At 43.4% G+C, this 19,681-nt stretch overlaps 1 protein-coding gene across 10 annotated transcripts in view; it reads left to right on the top strand.

Annotated features, from left to right (window-relative positions):
• LOC111826324 (growth hormone receptor-like) overlaps positions 1-19,681 on the top strand; it is a 139,422-nt gene that overhangs the window by 110,607 nt on the left and 9,134 nt on the right. For 4 of the 10 annotated variants that reach the window (XR_002829641.1, XM_023755040.1, XM_023755046.1 and 1 more), the window contains 2 exons: positions 961-1,026; positions 18,516-19,615. Coding sequence is in view for 7 of the 10 variants with exons in the window: in XM_023755040.1 (XP_023610808.1) it covers positions 961-1,026; positions 18,516-18,610 (161 nt within the window). In the remaining 3 variants the exon portion in view is untranslated. Of the gene's footprint in view, positions 1-960; positions 1,027-8,080; positions 9,990-18,515; positions 19,616-19,681 lie in introns of those variants that run through there. The other 6 variants (XR_002829638.1, XR_002829637.1, XM_023755042.1 and 3 more) reach the window with 4 other exon arrangements.

Here is a 19,681-nt window from a genome sequence, read left to right on the forward strand (position 1 = left end):
TGACCTCCTGGTTCATAGGTCAACGCTCAACCACTGAGTCATGCCAGCTGAGCAAAGATCTTAACATCATCCGTGAGGTTCTATATTACAAACTCCAGGCCCGCTGAGCTCGGTGGGGAGGTGTGAAAAAGCAGGTTGAAACATGGACCAGGGGGGGATGGGAGTGGGTTCGCTCACTGCCCATGCATCTTCATTTTCTTCTACTTCCTTTTTTCGTATTAGAGAAAGATTTCTTAGCATTGTTACTGTTGGTTTCTATTGAGACCCAAAGGACATCATTTCCCTGCTGTGATTAAAGCTCTGTGTTCGTTGGGGGCCTGGACCCCATTGCCTCTCTAAGAATCGCCCTCAGATAACGTGATCGGGGTGGGGAACCCCCTTCCTCACCAGGTAGCAGTTGCGTACTTTATAGCCGAGATGCTTACAAAGCAGCCCAGTTCAGCAGTCCAGTGACAACCGCCCTGATCATTTTCCATTTTTCCTGTTTTAAGTGCAACCTAATACTAGTATCAATAAAATTATAGCTGCTTATATAATAGATGACTCACTGCCCATCTCACATCATAAAGTTCAGTGTTTCTCGTCCAACTTTTGCTTCCCCTCATTCCTTCCCTGCTCCCAGGATCACTCACGTGTTTGTGGCTAAGAATAAGGTTTTTTGAAGGAACTTTTTAAAAAATGTAAGAATTGATATGCTTCCTTTTCATAAGCAAGACTCAAATGATATAGGAAGACTTCTTTCATTGTTCCTGCGGGTCTAGAGGGGACTACGAGCAGAATGTTTCCATTTGCTCTGATACTGAGGGGGTTTCTTAGAAAGCAGGTATAATTTTAATTTGAAAAAAAAAAGAAAAAGATGATTGTGAGGTTGGCCCACCTCACCTTTTGTCATTTGAAAGTGAGATGGTGACAGGGTCACCTGAGACCCTTTTGGAGAGATGACTAATGGTTCTGTTGCAGCCATACCAGCTGTCCTCAACAGAGCATCCCAGAGTCTACAAATAGTTAATCCTGGCCCACTGACAAGTAAGAATTGTAGTCCTTTTTCCGCCTTCAGCAATATTATCTATGCTTTACTGTAATTCAGGGGTGGGGAACCTTTTTTTTGCCAAGTGCCATTTGGATATTTATAACATCATTTACGGGCCATACAGAATTATCAACTTGAAAATTAGCCTGCTGTATTTGCTCAAACATTCAATTAACTCACCCCTACTGCCTTGGCAGGGCCAGACCAAATGATTTCAAGGGCCTTATATGGCCCGCGGGCCGGACGTTCCCCACCCCTGCTAATTCAAGCTACTGTCCTCTCCCTATTTTTATTTGGGATACAGTAACTGGATGAATGAATGACTGGAATTGCACAGGCAAACTAAAAGATTCTTTGTCAGAATGTCTCTGTCAACTTCTCTGTGAGGCTACTTCTTCATTTCTCTAATGGGCTTGTCAATCGTGCCAGAACACAAACTGTACAACCCCCCAAGTTAGAGCGTCTGACGAGTTGGTCTGCTCCCTCGTTAACGTGAGGGGTTGAGAGGGGTGGCTGTTTGGTTAGGTCTGGGTTTTCCCAGCTGGTATATCCAACTTCACTCAGCTTACTTTCCGGAAGGAAGTGAGAAGGAATTCGTGAAAAATGTTTTGCTGAGGGTGCGTGCTCCATCCCGCATTGGAACCCTCCCCGCGCACAAACATAATGCATTGCCCTGCAGACTCCCCCAAAGCCGCAGCGATTCCCCAAGCCATTGTCTTCGTCACATCATGGGGTCCGAGGAGCTGAGCATTGAGCCTTGTGCAACTACAGGCTGCGGAGTGGCGGATGTGGTGAAGACACTCCTGCCAGTCATTTGGCATCTGTTAATGTTCTCGGTGATAAGCAAGAATACTAGCTAATTATCCTTCCTGTGTGGTGTATCACACAGCACTCACCTCCCTGCACAAGGGAGAGTCGTCACCCCTTCTTTCTCGCTCCCGGGGAGAGTTCTCACAGCTCAGGAGGAGCACAGCCCCCGGCAAGCCAGCTGGGTTAGTCCCAGATGCTCCCAGCACGCTGTGGCATCTCCCCTGAGCTTCACAACCTCTCTGCACCTGGGTTCTGCTCTGTTTTGCTTTGTTATCTGTAAAATAGAGATGCTAATAGTACCTAACTCATACAGTCATTATGAAATTACAAGTGTTGATATGTTTAAAGTAATGAGAATAGTGTCTGGCCCTGGGGTGTTTATTTGTATTCTCCTCTCATGGCTTTTATTTTATTCCAACAAGTATTAGAATTGAATATGAAATTTCCTGTCTTAACTATTTTGCATCTTAGTATCACTGTCATTTGTTTCAACCTAATGGAGACTTTTGTGTGCCCTCTCTTCCTTCTTAATACACTGTGCTGTCTGTAAGAATAGGGGTTGTATCTTATACATCCTTATAGCCTACACAAAAAATATGCAAAAAAGAAGAGAAGCCAGGTTTCCCCAATATCTTAACCATTTTTCGGCTACCATGGAGCACCTCCATGCCCTTCAGCCGGCCTTTATGAAAGAGAGAGGCCCAGGTAAACAGGCGGAGAAACTTCGCTCGCCTATTACTATAAATACAGTCTCTCCCACAAGCCCTCTACGAACCTTAGCTTCAGGTCACGGCACTGGCGTCATGGTCTGGTCTTGGGACGTGTCACAGGACATCTCTGTTGTCATCACTATGGCATCCCGTTGGTCCTTCAGCTGCCCCACGCCTGCCTGTGACCCATCGCTGCCTCCAGAAGAGCCAGAGGATCGCTCAGCGTGAAGCATTCTTTTTTATCAGATGTTTCAACCCTAAGGATCTCGTTAGCTGACAACACAGCTAAAATAAGCACAAAAGAGAAGCGTGTCTGTGCAGGGATGGCATCTTAGCGGGAATGTGCAGCATGTATTTGTTGCAGAGAACTTGAGCTTTGACCTGCATTAGAGAGCCACGCTGACGCTGGGTGCTGACACTGAAGCTGACATTGAATTCTTGACAGTCCACTGTTTATAAACAATTCCACAAGGATGCAGTCAGTAAGCACAGACGCTATGACCCTTCTAAGGAGGCAGTGTTTCTGTTGGCTCTCTCTTGCACCCACACTGGGGCAGCCCTTCCTGAGTCACAAGCAGCACTAATCCCCAGATAATGCCCCACATCCTACAGATACTGTTTATCCCCCTTCCACACGTCTCTGAAGTAGCAGGAGGCAGATAGAATTATGCGCTTTATACAGGGAAGAACGGAGGTATAGAGAGAACAGCTTTCCTGAGTCTCTAACTGACCAGACCAGGAAGTGTGTAAAGAGGATACCGGCAGTGCAAAGCTTGCAAAGTGAAGCACGGATAATGCATACTGTTGGTAATTCAGACAACAGTGCTCAGTTGTCTTAAAATATGGACTTGGCAGTGACATTTTCCAGAGAACACCTGCGGCGTTTCCAGTGTCTGTGCTTTCTTACACACGGCCCTGCTTGCACGTGTCATTGTGGGAGATAAGATTCCTTATAAGATAAATATTGGGTCTTAACTTTTCCTCCTCCAGTTCCCAGCAACCTGCTGAGCCATCATCAGAGGGAAGTAGATAGTGACCACTTAGTTTATAAGATATCTGTTCTTCTGTGTGCTTAGGCCCATGTCCGTGAGCTCACAGCTCAAGGTCAGCCTCCTCGAGTACCTGCAGGTCCTTTCTGGTTGTAAACAGACCTCAAGGTCTTCTATTTCTTCTGGAATCCAAACAGTAAGAAAATCATTAGAGATCTACAGGCATAGGCCTCTAAAAGCCTTGATCTTAGCTCTAATTATTATTATTATTATTTTAGTCTGAGAAGGATGATTAAGCATCTCTCTAAAAATTCCAGTGGGCCTGTGTGTTCTCCATATACCAATTCCTGGTGCGGTTTCTCTTCCAAGGCGTGACACACAGTTTTCAAGGATGAGATCCAAGACAAACATTCTTTCACCCGGGGTGACCCCAGTGGGTGGCGAACACTCGTTAGTGGCTCCTGGAAGTGGAAGCGTCCCCAAGTTGGTTGTGACCTTTGAGTTCCTCTGGCCCGAGGCCTTCTGGTGTGCTGAGCGCTGCAGCCTCAAACCAGTGGGTCACCACTGCTCTCCAGAGAGCCCTGGCTTCCGCACACAGACGCCTCTCCGAAGACGGGGCCCTGACCTGTCAGTCCAGAAGGGCCTCTCTCCACACCAGCTCCTCATGGTGGCGACCAGCTTTCAGATAATGAGCGCTTTTGCCCTGAGGATACAAAACCTGAATGCATTGTATAGGTGCCCTGCACCTGGTAGTGGTAGTTCAAGTAATTGTGTGCCTCATGGCACACATGTGAGATAATATATATTTCAATCAGAAAAAACTCAAGAAGTGGTTAATTACTCAATAAAGAATGTATCGCTTAGAAAAGAGGGAATACACCTTCCAAAGGGCTTTTAAAAAGATAGGATTAGTAGGAAATTAATTTGCATGTAATTCACAATATATGATATGAAATAAGCTAATTTTTTTTGAAGGTCAACAACTATTTAAACCAGGGGTTGGCAAACTGTGGTCCCCAGACCAGATGTTTGTTTTTGTAAATAAAGCTTTATTGCAGCACAGCCCTGCCAGTTTGTCAGATTGCCTGCCGCTGCTTTGGGGCCATAATGGCCGAGTTGTGTAGCTGAAACAGACTATACATCTGCAAGCTGAACATGTTTACCATCTTGCCCTTTAAGAAAAAGTATGCCAACCCCTGTTATAAACAGGAAAATGCTTATTTCTGTAATGAATCAGTTTATGGAGCTAGTGATCATGCTTGTATTGGTCTCCTGCAGAAAATTATCTTCCGTTTGGTAGCTGACAGTAATGAGAATACAGGATTCACTGTACAATTTACTCACAGTAAGTTCCTATATTGTAAAGTAAAATTAACAAGTTTGTTTATTATTATTATTGTTATTATTATTCATTATTATTATTATTCAATGTAGTCCATCCAATGAAAGATGAGCCTCTGTAAACGTGTGGTGATGAGTGGGGTGGGCAGTGATCTGCAGTTGTTACGTAATATTGTCTTATGAAGAGTAGTGGGTGTAACACACGCTCCATATGAGGGCAAGCTGAACACTGCAGATTTGTAGGGTTTTCATAAACTGCATTCCTGCTGAGGAATAAAGACAGAGACTCTCCCATTAGGAAACTGCACTGCCAAAGGCTCCTCCGCTTGCAATCTCACAGCATCACGGTAGATGTTGCAATTCCCACCAGCGGCCTTCGTGACTCCTCGGGGTTCTCAGGCGGCAGTCCTGTCTGTACAGCTGCGCTTGTCTTCTGGTCTCCATGTGACATGGAGAAGCAGCCTTTACGTCTTTGCTTTTGCCTCTCCAAATTGGATTAATGGGAAAGCAAATATTTGCAGGCGAGGCCACCTGTGCTGGCGCTGTCAGCACAGACGGTTGTGTGCACCTGTCACTGAAAAGCTCCTAGCAGGAAATGGAGCTCCTGGGCAGCAGCCTTGCTGTGACAGAACTCTTTTCCTGAACTCCAAAAGCTGTTCAAGTTGTGCGTCTTTTGCACTGAACTCAAATGGCTTGTGTACGGTGGTAGCTTCCTTTCCGGATTGTAGGTTCCTTTGAAGGCAGTGCCTGATCTTCCCCATCTTCATATGCTCTGCTCCCCCTCCCGTAACTTCCACAGGGTCTTACACAGCATGAGGGCTTCATATTTGTTCAATGAATAGCTTAGTGAGGTCTGGGATTACGTGAGAGCAAATGCAGGAAGGGCGTGGAGAGAGAGCCCTGAGCATGGATTTCCTGGTGTTTGCACTTGCCATTCCCCCAACGCTAAGGCTGACAGAGATGAGTAATGTAACTATTTCCTTGACTCAGAGCAACAGATGCATTTTCTCTTCTACCATCTTTCCTTCTGTGGAGAAAAGCAGGCAAGAGGCCTCATCCGAAGTGTTGGAGGTGTTCGTTCTTATCAGACAGTAGTAGCTATGGGAACTGTTATTGGGTTCAGCTGGTGGCACAGGCTGCATGCAGAGGACTATGTGTGGAGTCCAGGGAGCTGGCGGTGTGAGTTTCACATATATACACCCAGCACACTGCCCATGTGCCATGAGCTTCCATTCTCTACCTGTGCATGGAGACAGCAGCGTCTAAGGGTCATTGTGAGGAGAGGTGGGTACCTGGAAAAATGCCTGGCATGAGTTGGAACGGAATAGTTGTTAGATATTTTATTATGTTGGCAGCTGCTGCTGTTACTATTGCTCCTCCTGAAAGAGTAGTGATGGCCGCCAGGGTCACTTGAAGCCCTGGCACTCTCCCTCACCAGCTTACCAAAGCCTATCTCCCAGTTAATTTACTTCCACTTGCTGGGAAGATGGGAAGGACGCTGGATCTCAGAGTTGAGTCATATATATATAATGTTTTTTAAATCCTCACCCGAGGTTATTTTTCCCATTGATTTTTAGGGAGTGGAAGGGAGAGGGAGAGACAGAGAGAAACACCAATGTGAGAGAGACACATTGATTGGCTGCCTTCCACATGCCCCCAACCAGGGCAAGGAGCCTGCAACCGAGGTATGTGCCCTTGACCGGAATCGAACCCAAGACCCTTCAGTCTGCCGGCCGATGCTCTATCCACTGAGCCCAACTGGCTAGTCGTAAATTTTTTAAGGAAATAAAATTCTCATAGACTCTAGAGCAGTGGTTCTCAACCTTCCTAATGCCGAGACCCTTTAATACAGTTCCTCATGTTGTGGTGACCCCTAGCCATAAAATTATTTTCATTGCTACTTCATAACTGTAATTTTGCTACTGTTATGAATCATAATATAAATATATGATATGCAGGATGTATTTTCATTGTTACAAATTGAACATAATTAAAGCATAGTGATTAATCACAAAAACAATATGTAATTATATATGTGTTTTCTGATGGTCTTAGGCGATCCCTGTGAAAGGGTCATTCGACCCCCAAAGGGGTCGTGACCCACAAGTTGGCAACCCACAGGTTGAGAACCGCTGCTCTAGAGGATGCCTGCACAACCCCTGTCCTGCTCCTTACAAGGACTTCACCACTGAATGTAGAGCCCCAATACAAGATAGTCTCATCTTGAGACCCTACCTTAATTACATCTGCAAAGACCTTTTCCAACTAAGGTCACAGTCAGAAGTACCAGGGGTTACCACTGAGATATGTCTTTGGGGAATACAATTGAACCCACCACATATGTCTTTTTTCATAGCCCCACCACGTATAATTCTTTGCGCACTTCTGCCAAGAACTCTGCCCTTGACATAGTAGCCCACCATTTCTCCAATGCTTGGGCAATGCTGGAACATGCAAAGTTAAAGGCTTCTTTATTGCAGAACCACTCAGTCTCTAATATGTTTGGGTGCATTATGAATATCCAAGAAAAAGAAAGGAACCACAGCACATCCTGAAAATAGTGGACCAGGGAACTTCCTTTCAAGGGCGTACCTATTACTGCCTCCGTGGCTATTAGTGCTCAGGGGTGTGGGCATGTGTGTCTACCACAGTGTTCACACACTCAGATTGGGACGTTTGTCCTGGTCCTTCCCTGATTGTGCACAGATCGTCCGTAAAATACCCACAGAGTTCCAAGGATGTGCACATGAACATGGATTTTAGAGGCCACCTAGTCTCTAGTCTTGACTTCAGCCACTGTTCTGGAGGGAGCCTGGTAAAATATGAGGGTGATAGAGCAGATATAAAAAGGAAGTGGGAGGGGAACGGTAGCCCAGATTACACAGTGTGCTTTTTCTTTGAAAACAGCCCAGAATAACTCAAAATGGAGAAATGACTTCACCATTTCTATTCTGATCATTCTAGGCCCTTAAAGAGGATATCAACATGATGCATCAGTGAGTTCATAATGATACTTTTTCAAAAATAGTCACCTTTGGAGGTTACGAGGACATCTACTCATGAGTCTAAAAATTGATACATTAAAGGATAAAATCAAGCAATTACCTTGCATTTTTTTGTATGAGTTGCATTTCAGGGTAACTAATAATTGGTGAAGAAAAGTTGCTTTGTTTTTGTTGTTGTTTTTTCCCTTTACCTAGACATGATCTAGATTTTTTAAAAATGCAGATGAAGTGGGAGGATTCAAGAAATCACCACTTTAGAACCTCTAAGGACATAATGGAGTTAGGTAAGATCATCAGTGAGTGACAGAATACACAGGGGTGTACTCTGTTCTGGGTGCACCAGGTTGATAACACTTTGAACCCAGACCAATGTTATCATCGTATGACATGCCTCTGATACAAGACTTCACAGCATCCCCCAGAAGTGTTGAACAAAGTCAAATTTAAGCCTGTAGGTCTTACTGCCAGTTTATAGGAAATAACGAGAATAGAGGAACATTTTAAATGACTTTTTAGGAATGCAATAAACTAAAGGAAATTATCTTAAAAAAAAAACACAAAAAATAAGATGTAATAAAAAGGAGAGGAAATGTCCTAGATTTAAACAGACCTAAGAGACATTGTAAGGGCCTAGTTTACTTTCTGATTCAAACAAATACATTGTCAAAAGACATTTTTAAGATAGTTTTGGAAATTTGAGCACAGAGTGGGCATTAGATGTTATTGTAGGATCATTATTAGTTTGTTAGGTGTGATATTGGTTGTTTTCTTTTTAAATGAGAAGAGTCCTTAGCTTTTAGAGATACAAAAGTGGGTAGTTATGGTTGAAAGATGATGAAAACAATAGATAGGGAAGGTACACAGATTAGTCAAATGCTGACCATTGTTGAAGCTAAGTGAGGAACATAGACTGGTTCATTAAACCGTGCTCTTTATTTTTGTGAATATTTTCAAATAATAAAAATAGAGTAATTCCTCATGAATAGATGGTCAACCTGTCCCCAAGGAAAGACTGTTCACATTCCCAGTGGAGCAGTGAAATTATCCTTACTAGTAACCAAAGATCTATCTCTGAAAAGTTGGGCACACCCACATAAGAACACATCAGTTGGAGAACTGCTTTGGAAAACCAGAAAATGCTTGAGTTCTGGCTAAATAGACATTGAATGAGTTGTGCTGAAGTGTGTGGGCCTAAAGGGTTAATGTTGAAAGACATCCTTGTCTTTAGTGGCAACAAAAAGTAAATGACATGGCTAGAATTTCAGGCTATGGCCCTAGGTCATATCTGAGCTAAAGATTTCATTGCCACTGTTATCTAGTGTGATGATACCACAGCTAGTGTGATAGCTTGCACATAGTAAGCTCTGTTGCACATAGTAGGCCTAATGTTGGTGCAAGCAATTTCCTAGAACTGAAGTCACATTACAGTAAATACTACTGTGTCCCAGTAGATTTCAAGACACTGTGACCATAGAGAATTTGCATTTTGTCCCGTTGGATTAGCCTCTCACCACTCCTAAAACAGGAAACAAGGTAATATAACCAGTAGGCTTTTGATTAAATCACAGACCAGAGAGAGAGGGGAGGGAACCAGTCAGGTGCAATTTTATAAATGGAGCCTTTTTCTTATTTCTACTTTCTAGTTCTTTGCTCTTGAAGCCACAACTTGAAGGCTTGCCATTTATAAGCCTACAGAGAACATTTGGCATATGGCCACCCCCGTCCGTGTCCGTGCCATAGGGCCTGCTTTCCTTCCACTCACCTATGTCCCAGGTCAGGGACTTATGAGGCTAAGAGCAGTACAGGGAGCCTAATTATTCAAGCTCACAAAGTAAGAAGAAATCCAAACGGTAACCAAAAATAACAGAACTTTATTTCAAAGACGATTCAGTTCCCTTGGTGTTGCTGACTGATTTCTAGGAGCCCTGGGCTCAGTGCTCAGATGTCCCAGAAACAAAGAGAGGAATCGTTTGCACCACATGCATCTGTTCATTGGCCTGAAAACTATGAAAATTGGTTCATAACTTGGCCTACTCTTAAAAGAAGAAGAAAGAAAAGCACACACTTGAGAAAAGTTCCCAAAATAAAACCATGAAGCATGTGCCTAGATATGTCTTCCCACCAAGTCATCCTTTATGGTTCCCCTCATTGTATCTTCTATTCCTCCTGCCACTAACGTTTCATGGAGCAGGAGGAATCAAAGATGTCAAGGTTTTATGGAACATTTTAAACCAGAGGCTTTGGGCAAGCAAGCGAGAGGTCCACTGGAAATGAATTACCTGTCTACCCCTGTCTGTATCAGCGAGTGGGCAGGTACTCTCTCATAGCTGATTACCAATGAACCCAGCAAATGTAACCCAGCATGTTCCACTCACCCCCCATTCCTCTCTTTGCCAGACTGGGTTCATGCCCACGTGTTAACAAAAATCGTGACTTTCAGTCTTCAGCTGTCTAGGTGAGATTTTGGCATGCAAGCTAATACAGATGAGTCTACAATCCTCATAGTAAAAGTAAAGGCATTCTTTTTCTTTGCCCAGGTAAATAAGCAAAACACAGTTCTAGAATACATTAGAGTTCAGTTCCATGAGAATAGAGATTTCTGCTCTGTCCCTTGCAGTGTACTTGGCACTGAGGACTGGCCCATGGTGGATATGAATGAAATACATCCTAAAGGAATGGATGGTCCTGCAGGACAGAAGTTCTCTGTGCTTGGACGAGTCCTTATCCTATAGGCTCAGAGCCTAGATAGAAAATATTCCTGCAAACTGACTTGAGGTGCTCGGGGATGCCCTGCAGCAAGGCAGGTCCAGTGAGGACATAGCTGAGACCCCACAGTGGCCGTCGGCACACTAGTCTCCATTGCTTTGCCCATTCTAGGTTATCAGATCGTGGTGGTAAGCAGGCTGGGAACCATGTCTCCCAAACGTTCTCATATTGGGACTTGGGGGTTTTATTTGGTTTATTGGTATCTGAAACTGTGCAGATAAGCATATTAAGACCACGACTTTTCCATTACCAAGCATTTTTGTTATTAACAGAGGAGGTAACTGAATCACTTAAAATGAAACAATTCCATCCTCTTTAGTGCACCATAAACACAGCCTTAGCTTTGACTGTAATGATAGGGTGTGGGTGATGCTGCTGAGAAAATGGTGTAATTATAACATTACTGTTGAGAACATTGAGCTGTGCTGTGCAAAGTTTAAGATGGGATTAAGGTCCTTTTTCAATATGAATGAGACTAATTAGCCAACTGCAACCAGGAGCTTTGTAGTATGACATTAATAGTATAATAAAACCCAGCCTGGCTGGTGTGGCTCAGTGGTTGAGTGTTGACCTATGAACCAGGAGGTCCCAGTTCGATTCCCGGTCAGGGCACATGCCTGGGTTGCCGGCTTGATCCCTAGTAGGGGGCATGCAGGAGGCAGCCGATCAATGATTCTCTCTCATCATTAATGTTTGTATCTCTCTCTTCTTCTCCTTTCCTCTCTGAAATCAATAAAAATATTTTTTTAAATAGTATAATAAATTTCAGAGCCGAAGTAAAAATGAAGGGAAACGGATGCCTTTCTGAATTGTCATGTGTTCCTAGGAGTCTGTATAAACACATCATGCGGGCAGAGAAGCTCACCAACGTGAACAGGCGTGGCACGGTCACGAGGAGCTAGCTTAGCACATCAGCACTCTAGCTGGTTCCCCGCCCCTCCTGGCAGAAGCACCTGACAGGTGTATCACGTGCCTCAAGTTTTATTTCCCTGAATATGGCTTTCTTTCCTCTTTTTCCCTGACTTGTCCAATGATCCTTGATTTGAGGCTACCATGGATTTAAACGGGCAGTGTTCTCTGTCCTGACTGGGGCATGGGTGGCCCTGTGCATTTGTAAGTCATTGGACTGTGAAATTAAATGTGTGAAGTTCATCTCAATTTAAAAAATTAAAGGCCAGAGATTTCTAGCCACAAGAAATATAAAGAAGTAGAAAGAGCAATGACAGGAAGCTTGGCCTAGCCCCACCACATGAAAGTCACAGACTTCTTGAAGCAGTTTTCTTCTTTTCAAAGGTGGGAATATCTGTATTTCCACTCGCACCCGCCCAGGGATGAGGTGTGACAACGATGTGCATGGTCCTGCCAGGGGTCTGGGACTCTGTAAACCAAGCGGAGTTCTGAGGTTTATTCTCCGAGGAGAGCAGGTTAGGGGTTGCTCCCAGCCATGGAGCAGGTGGGGAGCATCCCCGCCATGTGACCAGGCTCTGGCGTTATTTCTCTGGTGCAGGGGGGCCTGGCCAACAGCGCAAGGAGTCTGTGCAGTGTGCGCATGTGCTATGGAGGATGAAAGGGAAGACGGTTTGTCTTTCTGACCTCATCTCTATTTCTGACTTTCCTTAAACTATTCCTCTGTTTACCCTCCACCTCAAAATGGGGACGCCTCACCCCCCTTTGTTAATAAACATCAGGACACGGAGATTTCACTTTGCCTTGTCTCACCCATTCCCTTGGTCCATGACCCTTCTACATGTATAATAATAGTACTAGTAGTGGTAATTTTCTTTTTATTATTACTAAGAAAGAGGGGGAGAAGTAGAAATAGGAATAAATATAAATACTTCCTGCACCTGACCAACAGCTTGTATGGAAACTGCCTGCAGATTTGAGCTGTTTTCACTTCCCTTATTTTGTGGCTTTGTCAACAACCTAGACAACCTGCAATACCTCCCGCCCTTAAGATTTTGTCTCTTAAACTTGACCAATATTTCCGTTCCTGGAATCAGTAATGATCATCTCTTCCATCAGTGGTTCTCAACCTTCATAATGCCGCGACCCTTTAATACAGTTCCTCATGTTGTGGTGACCCCCAACCATAAAATTATTTTCGTTGCTACTTCATAACTGTAATTTTGCTACTTACTGTTATGAATCGTAATGTAAATATCTGATATGCAGGGTATATTTTCATTGTTACAAATTGAACATAATTAAAGCATAGTGATTAATCACAAAAACAATATGTAATTACAATGTGTTTTCCGATGGTCTTAGGTGACCCCTGTGAAAGGGTCGTTCGACCCCCAAAGGGGTCACGACCCACAGGTTGAGAACCGCTGGTCTAGAGGCTCTGAACGTGCAACTGAGTTTCCTAAAACTTCCCTCAAATGACAGGAGAATTTGAGAAATGAAAATCAAAGGAGCCACTCCGGCAGAACCTGCTTCCTCGCTGCTGCTTACAGCTGCGGGGTGTCCGAGGGGTCGCTTAACCCTGAGCCTTCAGAGGCTGCTGATCTGTCCACCAGGACAAATACCACCTGCTTTGCAAGCTTGCATGAAAATTCCCACCGAGCATGCTATGAATTTCCTCCCCTTTTCTCTCTAGTTCTGAAAATACGTGGTATAGGAAGTCGTTAATATTTCATTAACACAAGAAAAAAGTATATAGATATACCAAACCCCAAATCTGATATTTTTCAGAATATTTTTAAAGGGGTACTAATTTGGAATTGTATGAATGGAATAGGAGTATTTGTGAAATCATAACAATTATTGATTTAAACTAAACAAAATACCTTAATATATCGGGGGGGGGGAGGAGGACTGAAGATAAATATTCAGCAAAAGAGGAAATTATTAAAGGGCCTAGGTGTTTGCAGTTAATTCAGAAGCTATACACCCCGTGTAAGAGGCAAAGCCAGAAAGGCTGGTGCTCAGAGGACTATGGTCCACTCTCTGGGCCTATGTCTCACTCTCGATAAGCAACCTCCTCGTGTACAAATAGAACAGCCAGAATAACTAAAGAAATGATTCCTCAGAACTGGTTAAAAAATCAAATCCAAAAAGCATGATCCTGGGCTTGGAGTGGGATGATTGCTACAGACATTTTTAAAATGACGTACCCCAAGGCAAGGGTTCAGTTTGACTGCTCTAAAGTGATGTGACAGGTTGAGAAAACGGAGCATGTTCTGAAAATCCTGTTCACTTTGGTGGTAAGCCAGCCAGCCAGGGTGGAAAGCAGAGGCCCTCGCTTTAGTAATGTAGATTTCAGTAGGAGGAAACAACAAGAAAAGCAGGTTTCCACCTTCAACCTACTAGTGAATGGGGAGTACTTACTGAGCACCTGTTAGAGGCATAGAATGAAAGAGGCCCAAGGAGTGGATGATTTAGGGGCCCGGGGATTAGAAAGAAAGAAGCTATGGCTCCTGGACCTGAAGTGTTTACAATTTTTTGAGGGTTTTTTTGTTCCCATATTCCTTACACTGTGACTGTTATTCAAAGTCATAGGCCACATAAACTATTAAGGAACCTCCAGGTTCTCTAGTATTACGGAGAGCAACGGTGACACTAAGAAATTGTGACACTAAAATGCTCCCCATTCACTACCCCAGTTACCTGCCGTTGCCTGAGGCATTTGCAAGCAAGGACAGGAAAATGCCAGTACCAGCCAGTTCCAGATAATGAAGTCATTTGTTCCAAACATTTTCGCTGCGTTATTAAATTAGACCAGTTGGGACTAAAAAGTAATAAGGTTAAGGTTCTTATGAGGCTCATGAATTAATTAACTCTGAAGATAATCCCCAAGGAAGAGTTTAAAAGAAATTTTTGAGCAGTAACGACTTTATTGGGATTTATTTAAAACTCAGAGTCCTCACTTTTAAAGATGATGTTATTTAAATATATGAGTGCTGGCATAATGATTAAACTTATGTTTTGTTACTTTGTGAGCACATCAGGTACTAATAATTGAAATAAAATCTGTGAGATTGGTGACAGCAGTAATAATATACCGCACTGCCCTAACCGGTTTCGCTCAGTGGATAGAGCATCGGCCTGTGGACTGAAGGGTCCCAGGTTCGATTCCCGTCAAGGGCATGTACCTTGGTTTCGGACACATCCCCAGTAGGGGGTGTGCAGGAGGCAGCTGATTGGTGTTCCTCTCTCATCAATGTTTCTAACTCTCTATTCCTCTCCCTTCCTCTCTGTAAAAAAAAACACACAATAAAATATATTTTTTAAAAAATAATAATAATATACTGCACATGGAAGTCTGGCTCTATGAAACGTCATTGCTGTAACTGTGGTTGTCCCTTGACTCAGAACTGATTCCCCAAATAAGTGGGTTACAGAGCCTTCATCTTGAGCACCTTTCCACGCATTCAAATTCATGAGTGCAAGTAGCCACACAGCTATGAACTCCAAAGTGATTTTAAATGGTTACAAATCTTCCATAGAATAAGCTGGACTTGCCACCTACCTGCTCTCTGGGGACTTTGCTGGGAGAAAGTGGAGTTGTCAAATAGGGGAAAGGGATCATGAGAACAGGGTTTGCCTGATGTCTCCAAGTCTAGTAAAAGGGTCCTGCTTAGGTATTAAAAACCCCTAGAATGACTCTGGGAAACTCTCACTCACACATGTTGACAAGGCTTGGGTTTCTATGATTGAATGGAATGCCAAAGCAGCCACACTGCTCACGTGTTCCCCTGAGGTGTGCCTAGTTCACATCTGAGAGGAAAAGTCTTTCTATGTTATTATAGTTTGGTCCCAGGTAACCTTCAGTCTCTACTCAACCGCATCTCTAATCTTTCCATCGCCTTCCCAGCATCTTGAAAATCCCAAAGGTGTTAGGGAACCTCCACATTCTCAAGGCTGGACCAGATTTTGAGTGGGTAGCCTGAGAATGAAACAGAAGCTTTGGTGCGTGGTAGCCTTTTATCAGTAGGGGATTAAGACGAGCAAGCCAGGGGCCCAAGATAGTAGACACACATGGACCAAGGGATGGACTTCCATCTCAGCTGGACCATAGTGTATCCCAGAGCAGTGAGAAATGAGAGAGACATACCACTTAAAGTGACACGTTGAATTGTTCGGTCTCTCCTTCCTTTACCCCTCCATTTCCACTTAGTCCCCCCAGCACATCTCTCCAATAAATGTGTTTACTCAAAAATATTTTCTAGACTGATAATATCAATCAAGAAGATGGGTGGTAGTTTTTTTATTAAAACAGAAAAGTTGTATTAGCTGATTTCATTTGGTGAGACTTCTGCTGTGTTCTCAACTTCAGCGTTATGTCCCGGTACAAGTATTTTTGAAGCATGTTTTTAAACCTGATGGTATATTTGCCTCCCTTTTGAATTAAACTCCTGGTTTAAAAAAATAGTCAAAAAAGTACCAAAAAAAGGCATTGCTTCAAATTCTATACATGGGCTATATATTAAACTATTTGGGGCCATCAATCAATTGTGTTTATTTTTGTTGATACTTTATTTCAGATGAGACTTTTTTGTATAGCTGTGCTGATATGCAGCTTTCAGATTACAAATCATAAACCAAAATTTGTAGGGTCAGAGGAAAATTCAAAATTAGAACCTGGTAAATCCCAGCTGCAATAATTAAGTAAAATACTGCACACGCCCTGCATTTTACCTCAAACAGATGAAAGTGCTAGATTTTGTATCCGAGGTAGTCATGGCAACTTTCAAACTTCAAATCCTGAACTTGAGTTTTTGACCTTGAGAAATAAAACCTGGTCTTTAAAAGTAGGTCTTTGACATGATCTTTAAAAGTGATGGTACTTCTACAGAGTGAATTTTCAAAATTACAGTCTACCTGTGGTGGATATGGGTAGGATGTCAAATGGGGTCTCTGGTTTGTTAAGTACCTACTTTTAAAGACCAGGTCTTTATTTCTTCTTTTTCTCACCCTATGATTTCACTGACCTAAATGGGTTTGAGGACTATTTACACCACAGAGAAGCCAAAATGGCTGATGTTAATTCATAATAAGGCATGTTAGTCCACAAAACACTAACAACGTTATTATTTGTTGCAGAATTGTAAGGAAGTTTTGTAATTATTGAAAGAAACAAGAAAAAAAAAGATTGTTTTCATTTCCAGTGTTGAAGGCATTCATCATTAGACTTACCACCTGAAAATACTTTATCATCATAACAGTGTTTACATCATGTTCACCATGACCTAATCTAAGCCCTTTATTATCACAAGTCCGTGTGGTCAGTCCCGTTATCCTTAGTTAACAGATGAGGAGACTGAGGCACAGGAGGGTAAGTGACTAGCAGAAGCACACACCCGGCTGAAAAGTGTCACATATAGAAATTTTTTGATATTTATTTTATATATTTAAATGCCATTTAACAAAGAAAAATCAACCAAAGAAATGAGTTCGCGTGTCACCTCTGACACGCGTGTCATAGGTTCGCCATCACTGCTGTAGAATAATGGGAAGCCGTGTCATAAAGAGGGTGAGGGTATGGGCTTTGAAAAAAGACTTTCTACACATGGTGCTTCCCATCTCCGGGCCAGAGTTTTCCCATCGTTATCATGGGATACCCATGCCCATGTCATGCTACTTGTTAAGAAGATTGAATGAGATAAAACACTAAAAGCTTTGAGAACAGAGCCTGACAGATGAAAGTACCCAAGAAATGTTAGACATTATTATCATGATAAGTACATTAACTTTAGTTTGTGAATTATGGTAGCCATCATTCACAAGTTTCCTGGGTGAGAATTGATAAACACATATTAAACCAGCACTTTTTATCTCACAAGAATTAAGATTACTCTTTTTCTGTTGTTGTTAATCCTCGCCTGAGGAAATTTATTCCATTGATTTTTAGAGAGGGTAGAAGGGAGGGGGAGAGACAGAGAGAGAAAGAAGTGTCAATGTGAAAGAGACATCGATTGGTTGCCTTCTGTATGCACCCCAACCAGGCTGGGGATTGAGCCTACAACTGAGGTACATGCCCTTGACCACAATCGAACCTGGGACCCTTCAGTCCATGGGCCAACACTCTAACCACTGAGCAAAACTGGCCAGGGCAAGATTACTCTTATCACTCTTATTTCATGGAATTGGAGAAACTCATACTACAAGAAAAGATGTTATGTTCCTAAAATCCAATGAGCAAGGATTCAAACTCAGGGCACTCTGGCTGCAAAGCTTCAGCTCCTTCTACCACCCCGTCTTGTTCTAGACCCAGGTTTGGTCAGCCAGTGCCTGTTGATTAATAAAAAAAAAAAAATCAGTGCAAAGCCAAGGGGGAGAAGCAAGCTTGTGAAATTTCGTTGTGGGCATGGTAACAAATGTGATGCAGCTCTGTTGACTCAGTGGACAACAATCGTGCTGCTCTGTGTGAAGACCTGTTCGAGTCCATTGACAATTACGGCATGCTGAGAGACCACCCAGGAAGTCTCAGTTAGTACAGGAAGTGGCAGCTAGGGCTCCTAATTGAGAGCTGTTGCTTCTTGAATCAGTGCTGAGCCATTGCTCCAGGGGGATATTAATTCACATCCATGGACGATGTGAAACTCAACAGCTGACCTGACCACTTGTCACTGCTGACGATCCTATAAAACTTCTCTTAAGATGGGAACTCTGTGTTCTAGCAAACCACATGAATATTTCCTGTGTGTTGACCTACAGCTTCCAGAGCTCTAAATCACCAGCACAGAAAGGTTCCTTTACTCCCCTCGGTTATAAATATTGTGGTTCTATTAAGTGTTCAAAAGGAACGCCTGCATATTTCCTTTTGGACAGATACGCTAGCCTGCCCCCTCTTTTTTCCTATTTCCTCTATACTTTTACTTTTTCTGTCATCTTTTCACCAATGGTACCTGAATTTTAGAACCAGATGGCAGTTGGAAATGCCGTGCTCGTGAATTTCAGAGATCTGGGTCAAATCTTACCTCTACCTCTTACCGGCTGAATGAACTTGGGTAAGACATTTAGCCTCTTAGAGTCTTTTATTCCCCACCTACAAAGTGGGGATAATAGTGTCTTCTGTGGTTGCCTGGAGCATTAAATGTATGAGTTTCTGGAACGTGGTCACATGCAGTGTTAGCGGAATCTGACCCATTGCCCTGCCCCCCACGTGAGCAAGGCCATGTCCCAAAAGACCCAAGACACGTTCTTTTCCAGATGAAGATTTACCATCTCTCCTTAAATGTCTGCAATTTGTGCGTTTAATTTCCTTTATGAACCAGAAGTTGTCTTGCATCTGACTGAAGTTCACCACATGAACATAACACTGCCTTTCACATGTGAGCCCTTTGAGGCCAGGGCCAGCAGGAAAACCTCTGAGCTGTTCTTTTCTCCTTTTCTGGTTACAAAAAACAGCATGTTGTTCCTGAAAGTGGAGGGCCAATAGTATACAAATCAACTAGGAGAATCAAAAATAGCCATTCCTAAGCCCCTCCCAGAGAACCTGCTGTGTTAGGTCTGGGGTGGAGCCCAGGAACCTGGGTGTCTGTCCAGCTCCCAGGTGTCCTGGTGTGGGCAGAGCAGACCCCTAGGACTACAGGCTGAGAACACTGACCTGTAGAAAGGGATGTGCCTTCTGTAGCAGAGTTCATGCAGACCACTGATCATGGCCTCGGCCAAGCTCTGCAAAGAGAGGGGAGCCAACATAGAAGAAAACCGGCAGGGCCATGGAAACCCCTTACCCGGGAGGGAAACTCCCCTTGGCCTGCTCCCAAATGCCAGACTGTGTTCTTCATACCTGCGTCAACGTTTCATTTTTAAGCCATTCCTCATTCTCCTTTAACAATTCAAAATAGTGAACATAGTTTTGGTAATTCTCATGCTTACGAGTGGTATCTGATGGGCAGATGCCTCCTCTCTATTATTTCTTTCCCCTTTGTTTGTGCTTCCAACAGAGCCATCCTTTAAGGATGAAGGCACTTGGAGAGTGGGTTTTAACAGGATAAGGAGCCCCGGTCTGAGCCTGCCTCAGTGGCCCTAAATGTACTACGCGTGATAAGTTAATCCTGTGGAGGGGTGAAACCAGAGTAG

Source organism: Myotis lucifugus, unplaced genomic scaffold (assembly GCF_000147115.1).
Source record: "Myotis lucifugus unplaced genomic scaffold, Myoluc2.0 scaffold_68, whole genome shotgun sequence".
Classification (NCBI taxonomy): domain Eukaryota; kingdom Metazoa; phylum Chordata; class Mammalia; order Chiroptera; family Vespertilionidae; genus Myotis; species Myotis lucifugus.